This window comes from Doryrhamphus excisus, chromosome 3 (assembly GCF_030265055.1).
Source record: "Doryrhamphus excisus isolate RoL2022-K1 chromosome 3, RoL_Dexc_1.0, whole genome shotgun sequence".
NCBI lineage: Eukaryota > Metazoa > Chordata > Actinopteri > Syngnathiformes > Syngnathidae > Doryrhamphus > Doryrhamphus excisus.
This window is the reverse complement of record NC_080468.1, coordinates 27,526,703-27,534,704: the sequence shown is the minus strand read 5'-3', so window position 1 is coordinate 27,534,704 and position 8,002 is coordinate 27,526,703. Positions and strand designations below refer to the sequence as shown.

The window sequence follows — 8,002 nt, the reverse complement described above, 5'->3', positions numbered from 1 at the left end:
GACAATGCCTTTAATGCCTCTCACACATGGTTATTGGACTGCACTCAGCACCAGCAACAACCCTCATTTGGGTTTGTATGGTCCCTTGTTTTGACGGACAGCCAATCGGATTCTCCGGCTCAGAGCCGGTGACATTTTGCTGCAATTGCTTTGGTAGATATGACATCTCCTGTATCAACATTATTCTTCTGGACTAAATTAGAGTTGATAAGATAAGGTAATATGCACAGTAATAAAACACAGCCGTGACCACTATTACCATTATGACAAGATGAATGCTTACTGGTCATAAAAAAAAAAAAAAAAGAGCAGGCTGTCGTGTTAAAAGCAGATCGCTGCATGGCTGCAGTTCTGCCCACAGAGGAGGTGCAGTGATTCACAATGTCACATGGTGAGCACTGGGTGACTCATCCACCAACATCCTCACACAGCAGACACTGCAGAGCAACACCCCCCCCCCCCTCCTGCACACATGTACATGAAAACAACTTCAGTGTGCAAGTCAGTAAAGCTTTGATAGGAAAAGCAACAGATGCAAACACGACAAGTGCGTTGCTAGAAATGAGAACACACCTGAAGTTACCATTGAATGAAATTGGTGTGCAATTACATTAATTATAACACTCAATTGAATGATTATCATTAAAATACACAAGAATGCAGCAGCAGTAGGAACACCACCATCCCCAAAAGAAAAGTACTTTTCACTAGGGCTGTCAAAATTTCTTATTATGTCGTAAATATGCCCATTTTAAATATACAGTATTTTACTAAGATGAAGATAAATGACAATGACAGATTTACCATAATGTACAGTATGTTAATAACAACAGCTACCACACACAATAATGTCATTTTTCTTAGTGTTTCAGGTATTTAGGTATTATGTACTCTTAAGAATGATATTTTATCCGAGGATGAACAGTTTGTTTTTGTTTGCCACACTGAAATGTTTCAAATCATTAAACACATTTAAATATGAATCAATGACAACATAACTGAATACCAAATGGCCCTGTGTGGAAAAAGTACCCCCCCCCCCAACACAAAATAACTGAGATTAATTAAGGTTTATCAGTTTGGGAAAAGATTATAAAGCTATTTCTAAAGCCTTGGGACTAAATGACACAAAGAGTGCAGTGATGACTCATCCAAGAGGTCACAAAAGACCCCACAACATCCAAAGAACTACAGGCCTCATTGGCGTCCGTTAAGGTCAGTGTTCATGACTCCATCATAAGAAAGACACTATAGGCAAAAATGGCCTTACTCTGCTCTCAGACATACAAGGTGCCCGCTCATTAGCATAATGCAAATGACCAAAATTTCCATCACTGGCTCTGTTACTACCTCAATCATATTTATTTATTTAACAACTCATATGTGACTTTACTCATCTGTATATACCATTATTTGCACTATGACCCATTTATCATTGCACTAAATTTAATATATCTGCAATATGTCTGCTCCTGCACATGCTCCTGTGCAATACTATGTGTATATTTTGGATATCTTGTATATATTTTGTTAAATTGTCTTTTTTACTATACTTTTGTATAATTTTTTTTTAACTTGACTACTGCACTGAAAGAAGACGCTCTCCAATCTCGTTGTACATCTTGTATAATGACAATAAAGGCCATTCCATTCCATTCCTTATTGATATGCTAAAAGTTCATGAGTAAAAATGCTAAAAACCATAGCAATTATTCATTCATTCATTCATTTTCTACTGCTTTTTCCTCACGAGAGTCGCGGGGGTGCTGGAGCCTATCCCAACTGTCTTTGGGCAAGAGGCGGGGTACACCCTGGACTGGTGGCCAGCCAATCACAGGGCACATATAGTAGACAAACAACCATTCACACTCACATTCATACCTACGGACAATTTGGAGTCGCCAATTAACCTAGCATGTTTTTGGAATGTGGGAGGAAACCGGAGTACCCGGAGAAAACCCACGCATGCACGGGGAGAACATGCAAACTCCACACAGAGATGGCCGAGGGTGGAATTGATCCCTGGTCTCCTAGCTGTGAGGTCTGCGCGCCAACCACTACACTGCCGTGCCGCCCACCATAGCAATTATTGAGTAAAATAAAAATATGTAAAAGGGCTGCTATATTTATACAGACACACACCATCCACAGTGAAACAATCTGTTGATAAATGAAATGAATTGAATTTATTGGTTTCATGTGTAGCAAAAGTAGTCATTGACATGCACCTATGTGCATATGCAGCCAACTCATGTTTATTACGACAACAACAACAAAGGCAACAACAGCGTACGTCACTCAAACAACAACTCCAAGGTACAACATCATTGTTTCTGTTTTTTTTTTTTTTATACTTGTTGCTTTGTCATCTCCTAGGACAATACGCTTTAGATGCAATTACACAAACGTGCACGCTTGCCTCATTTCCTCTTCTTTGATCTCATACAAACATCAATTGATTACAAATGCTGTAACATTCCTCAAGTGAAGCGAATGGGCGGTATCAAATGACAAAAAAGGTCCTAAGGAAAAGCAATGATGACATCACAGTCAGCTTAGAAGCAACTTTCTATTTCCAAATGCAGACAATTTAGTCATGTTGAAACAAATGATACCTTTTCCATGACCAATAGGGTGGCTGTAAGCGACCTAATCAGTCGTTGGTTACATAACTTCACACTTTCATACAAAAGAGGCCTGGGTCGCTTTGGGGAAAACCTGAATTGTCCTGTTCACACTGATAATGAAACATGAAAGAAACAGGAATAGACCTATAGCGTAGCCTTAAGGCTGCGTCTTCATTCATGTACTTCCACACTTAGGGTGTCTCAATCCCCACATAGTGGGGCATATTGCTGAAACAATCTTTCACTTGGTGATACAAGCACCAAAATTGGCACACTTGTGCAATAGAACCTACGATATCCAACTTCAAATACAAAATGGCCACCATTTTACAATATGGCCACCATTCATAGTCGTTCGAAATCGTATTTGCACTAAAATAATGACATTGTGATAATCTGTACATCTTAGATAGCATTTGGGACACTTATGTATACTAAGTTGCCTATTTAATACTACAACAGTTAGTAATTATAACAACTACATTTAGTACACTACAAGCCGACGTTGAGCCCCATGCTGAGTTTCGCAGCAGTGATGTCACCAGTGTGCCCTGGTTGTGCTATGACATCACTCTCATGAAGTAATACAAACCAACAACAATAATATTTGTAAGTTACAGTAATGTAACAAATACATAGCAGAGGACAAGTAAACTTTGTGACCAACTTTTCTGATAAAAAAACACCAATTTATAGTAATGTATCAGGCTCCATATTGAAAAATGGTGTCCATATTGGAATTTGGAATTCATTATTGGATTTAATAAATTATAATACATTCATTTAGTATTCTGACTATAAAAATATTGTGTTTATTTGAGTTCTACTTCAACAAGTACATGTTTTTCAAATTTGCTCTGGCGGCCATCTTGAAAATTGGCAGCCATATTACATTTTATGTTGGATATTGTACTTAATATATTAATATATTAATATTGTACGTAATAAAATATGTATCCTAAACATCATCTGTGCCAATTTTGGTGCTTGTATCACCATTCTTATGAAATGTTTGGATAATCTGCCCCACTAACACTTTTGTAGTTAACACTGTGACTCCATTAGTCACTTCCACTTGCCCACTTGTATACTTAACTTCATTTCCTAATTTCTGTGCATACAAGGAGTCTTTTGAATGCAAAATTACAGTGCACTGTACCCAGACGTTGCCCTCAGAACGGTCCAAACGGAGAGTGTGCAAGTGCTGGACACTTAGCACCCTCAAGAGTGGCCATCTTGGTTACGTCGGGGAGTGGTTGCAATTCACAATTTAAAGGGAGATAGAGAAGAGAAGGCATTGGATAGATATTGTCATCATTTCCTGTAAGAGTGCAACAACGGTAATGGATTTGGATAAAATGTGCATATCCAGTAACTGCAGTGTACACAGTGATGTGTACTTATTGGAATGGACGCACTTCCTTCAGGATTACATTACAGACACAATGTGGTGGCATTGGGAACGCTAGGAAAAAAGGAGAAAAACTCATTGTGGAGGTACTTTTGCCCCCTCCTCTGCGTGGGGAGATCAGCCATCAAAGACAAGAATGTAAACTTTGGCACCATGGCAACAAGGTAATTGAAGTGATGCAAAGGGATGAGTCATCCCGGCCATTACAGTGCTCTTTCCCGGCCCCCTCCCTCAAATACTGTACATGAGGATATGGGAATTGTGTGTGAAGAAAATATACTTTAAGAAGGGACAAGGGTATAAATATATATTAGATGCGTCTTTAAGGAACCCCCCCAAGTATAAAAATGGTTCTTCTTATTGTGGCTGTTTATAAGTCGCTAACATTGCTAATGCTGCAGTCCAAATCTTTCTCGTTATCCTTCCTTATCCCTTGGAAATGTCCTTCCCGGGGCTTTTTCCAAATGTTCAAATGGAGTTTTTGGATGTTTATACAAAGAGCCCTCCCGGAATGTCCAAACAACAGATGAATAATGTCAAAAAGGAAGTGGGACAAATAGAAAGACATGCTCTCATATTCCCTCAGCATCCCACCTGTATCTTGCTTAGCCCCGCCCCCTTTTCAGTCCTGTGGTCTGTTCAAGAGAAGCTGCTCAATATATTTGTCCAAATGTCCCCTCGGCGCTGATTGATAAAGAGGGACTGCAGGTTTGGGGGCGCTTTGCGGGTAGAAGGAAAAGGGGCGTCTGGGGTAGAGGGCAGCGGGGGGTTTTCTCAAGCGGGGCGGCATCCAGTTGAGGTAACGCTGCTTGGGCAGGAAGCTGTAAGCGCCATCCTGGGAGCGCTGTAGGAGGGTGTTGAAGGCCAGAGCAGGTTTTGGGACGTAGTAGCGGAATGTCGGCCTCGGAGGAGGGAAGTAGATGGGATAGTAGTCCTGATGGGGTTTCCTCTGATAGAAGGAGGGGTAGTGTGTCCAAACCGGTCTCGGCTTTTGGAGCCAGGCTTCCTGTTTGATGGACTTAAGTGGTTTGGACCATAGGAGACGATCAGCAGGGTTGCCCCAGAAGGTTTTGGACCTTGAAGGCTCCTGAAACCAGCTTTTGAGGAGATGGACCGCTGGAGAAGGTTGCTTGGAGACCGGGTAGATGTTTGATTTGGTGAAGGAATCGGCGGAGGTTGGCTGTGGGCGTTGCCAATGCGTTAAGAGCTCCGGTGTCATATCCTTCTTCTTCTTCTTCTCCACATCGCTGATTATGTCCACCACGTCGTCGGCAGGAAGGTGAAGCTTGCTGGAGATCTCGATGAGTTTGTCGATGGTCTGAGGGTCAATGTCATCATCCTCCTGCTCCTCCTCTGACCGTTTGTCCGCGGCGGTGTCGGCGTACTTTCTACTGCTGCCACCGTTCTGCTTGACCATGTAGCGGAGGAGCATGTCAGAAGCGATGTCAGCCAGCTTCTCCTCCTCCATCTTGGCTTTCTGCACCTCAGCCGCCTGCCTCCTCATCTCCTCCTGCTCTGCCTTGGCTCGTGCCTCCTCTTCCTCTGGAGACAACACCTCGTCCTCCTCCTCTTCTTCGTCCTCCGGATCATCACTCTCCATCTGCTCCGACTGCTTAGGCTGTGCTACAGTTGCGGCATTGTTGCCTTCAAAGTCATCCATGAAATTCCCACCTCGGAACGCTGGCATGCTCAAGGCTTTCTGCGTCTCTTCTTGCCATTTCAGCTTCTTCTCCGAGAAGCTGCCCTTGCCGAGCGGGATGATGTCGTTGAAACTGCTGTAGCCTCGACTCTCCCGCTGGCTGGGCTCTGAATCCCCCCCTCGCTTTACGGCCGTGTCCAAACGCGGAAATTCCTTCATCATGGTCTCCAAGCTCCTCAGCTCCTCTGGATTGAGCTGCTCCTCCTCGGCGGCAGCACCGCCTTGGTCCGGCTCCGCTGCAGCTGGGGGTTGTTGGGTCTGGACATGGAGGGTCTGACTGCTGGTGCGACTCGACACCCGCTCGGTCATCCTCTCCTCTTCCTCCTCGGCCTTCTTCCTCTCCTCAGCTTCCTGCTGGCCCTGAGCTGCCATCAACAGCTCCAGCTTCTGTCGGCCATCTCGGTCTCGCTGGCCTCCCGCCTCCTCCTCCTCTTCCTCCTCCCGCCTGCTCTCGACACGTGTGCGGTTGAGTGCCTCCAGCAAAAGCGCTGCGAGTGTTTTGGGGTCCACGTCGTCGAAGATGTCATCTCCTTTCGGTGCCCTTTTCGTCATACTTCCCTCATCACTGTCGTCGGTATCTTCTGACACGACCACGTTGGCAGACGTGACAACACTCTGCGTGGTGAGGTCAGCATCAAAGACCCTTGCTAGGAAAACCAGGAGGATAAGGGCACTTGAGATGATGCGGGAAGCCATCACGGGCAATCAGGATGGCTGCCAAGGAGCAGGATGGCAATATTCCTGGAGATGGAAAGACAACCATGACCTCAATGAAGAGCAAAACAAGCCGATTGGCTGAGAGGTGCCATTTCATTCAACGTCAATAAAGTGCAGTAATGCTCATTCCTTGTATCCTACAGTGAATTTGCCAAACAAAGCATTAGAAATAGGTCTCTGTATGATGCAGTGCAGTTCTACCTAGAATAGATCAATTATCAATTATTATTAAAAACAACACATTTGATAAAAGCAAACATTTGTCTTTTTGTTGTCAGGTTTTTGTGTGCTTGTGGAGAAATCGCTGCAGCAACGTGACAAAATTTCCGTAAATAATAAAAAAAAAAAAAATCATGGGGGGAGTGGGTGCAGGATTAGAAGTGACACGTGACCTGCTCGCTGCGCGTGCATGATTCCACGCAACAACAACTGTCCTGACTCAGTTTTTTTTAAGAATTCAAAGATAATAAAATGCATCGCCTTCTTTTTAAACTTGTTTATCAGTTCCAGGGGGAAGCTGGAATTCTACCTCACTTGCACGGAGGGAGGGGGTGGGGTGGGGGAGTCATGGTGATAATAGCTGTGACGCTGATGAAGGTAATGATGACGAGGAGGAGAATGACAATAGGCCCACGTCATGTGTGCATCCCAAACAATCACGTCACTAACTCAACTAAATGAGCCATATTTATTTCAATTTGTATTTAAATTGAACTGAAATACAACAGCAACAATTATACAGAAACATTTTATTCTGCAGTGGAAACTCGTAATCAGTGTTTAAAAAGAGGATAAAGAAGTTTAGACGACTTACAGGTGAGTGGGAGCAGTGTGGGGGATTCCAGCATCCACTCCTCAGGACGTCACAGTCTTGTCACGCTCGCAGCCCGCTCCCTAGTGATGTCTAATGTGGTGTCCCCCCCCCTCCTGTCTTTTTCTTGTGGGTATTCTCCTGTAATTCCCAATAATCTTCTTTCCCGGTCTTGACTGTTTACTTCCACGCAGCAAGGATTCCTCCTCCTGGCTTTGCTCCGTCAGTTTTCGGCACCGCGGACAGCGGCAGGTGCCTCTTATACCCGCCCACCCGTCACACGTGACTCCTGCGTCAAGCGGCCCCATTGACGTCACCAGAATGGCTCCCATTCATAAGGAATTTCTCTCTCCTCCGGTCAAAGCAATTAGCTGCAGTGCTCCAGCTTCAGAGTGATTTGGCATTTTTTTTTCTTTTAAAACAAATCACCATCGGCATTCATGCACAAACACATCATTCACTTAATCAAATGTTTTATTTCATCGTTATAAAACTGCTGCCAGACTACATCACACAGACTCGACAAGCTCCTCCTTTTGCGACAGTTCTTTAAAAGATTAGTTTAAATTAAAGCAAGGGTGTTAAGGTTTAAATAATAAAAAAAAAACTAAATAAGCTCCAACTTGATGCTACAGTAAAGCATGTACAGGCGACATCAGCCGGGCTTCCTTTAAGGAGTCAGAACAGGCACAACACATGCATACACACATTATACGGGCGGAAGCTGGAATAAAGCA

General features: G+C 43.8%; 1 protein-coding gene across 1 annotated transcript; it reads right to left on the bottom strand.

Moving 5' to 3' along the window:
- Positions 1-2,151: 2,151 nt before the first annotated feature.
- vgf (VGF nerve growth factor inducible) lies at positions 2,152-7,556 on the bottom strand. The gene is made up of 2 exons (XM_058068957.1): positions 7,269-7,556; positions 2,152-6,478 (listed from the first exon to the last, which is right to left on the bottom strand). Exon 2 carries the CDS (start codon positions 6,431-6,433, stop codon positions 4,661-4,663), a length of 1,773 nt encoding a protein of 590 aa, XP_057924940.1. The 5' UTR covers positions 6,434-6,478; positions 7,269-7,556; the 3' UTR covers positions 2,152-4,660.
- Positions 7,557-8,002: the final 446 nt, after the last annotated feature.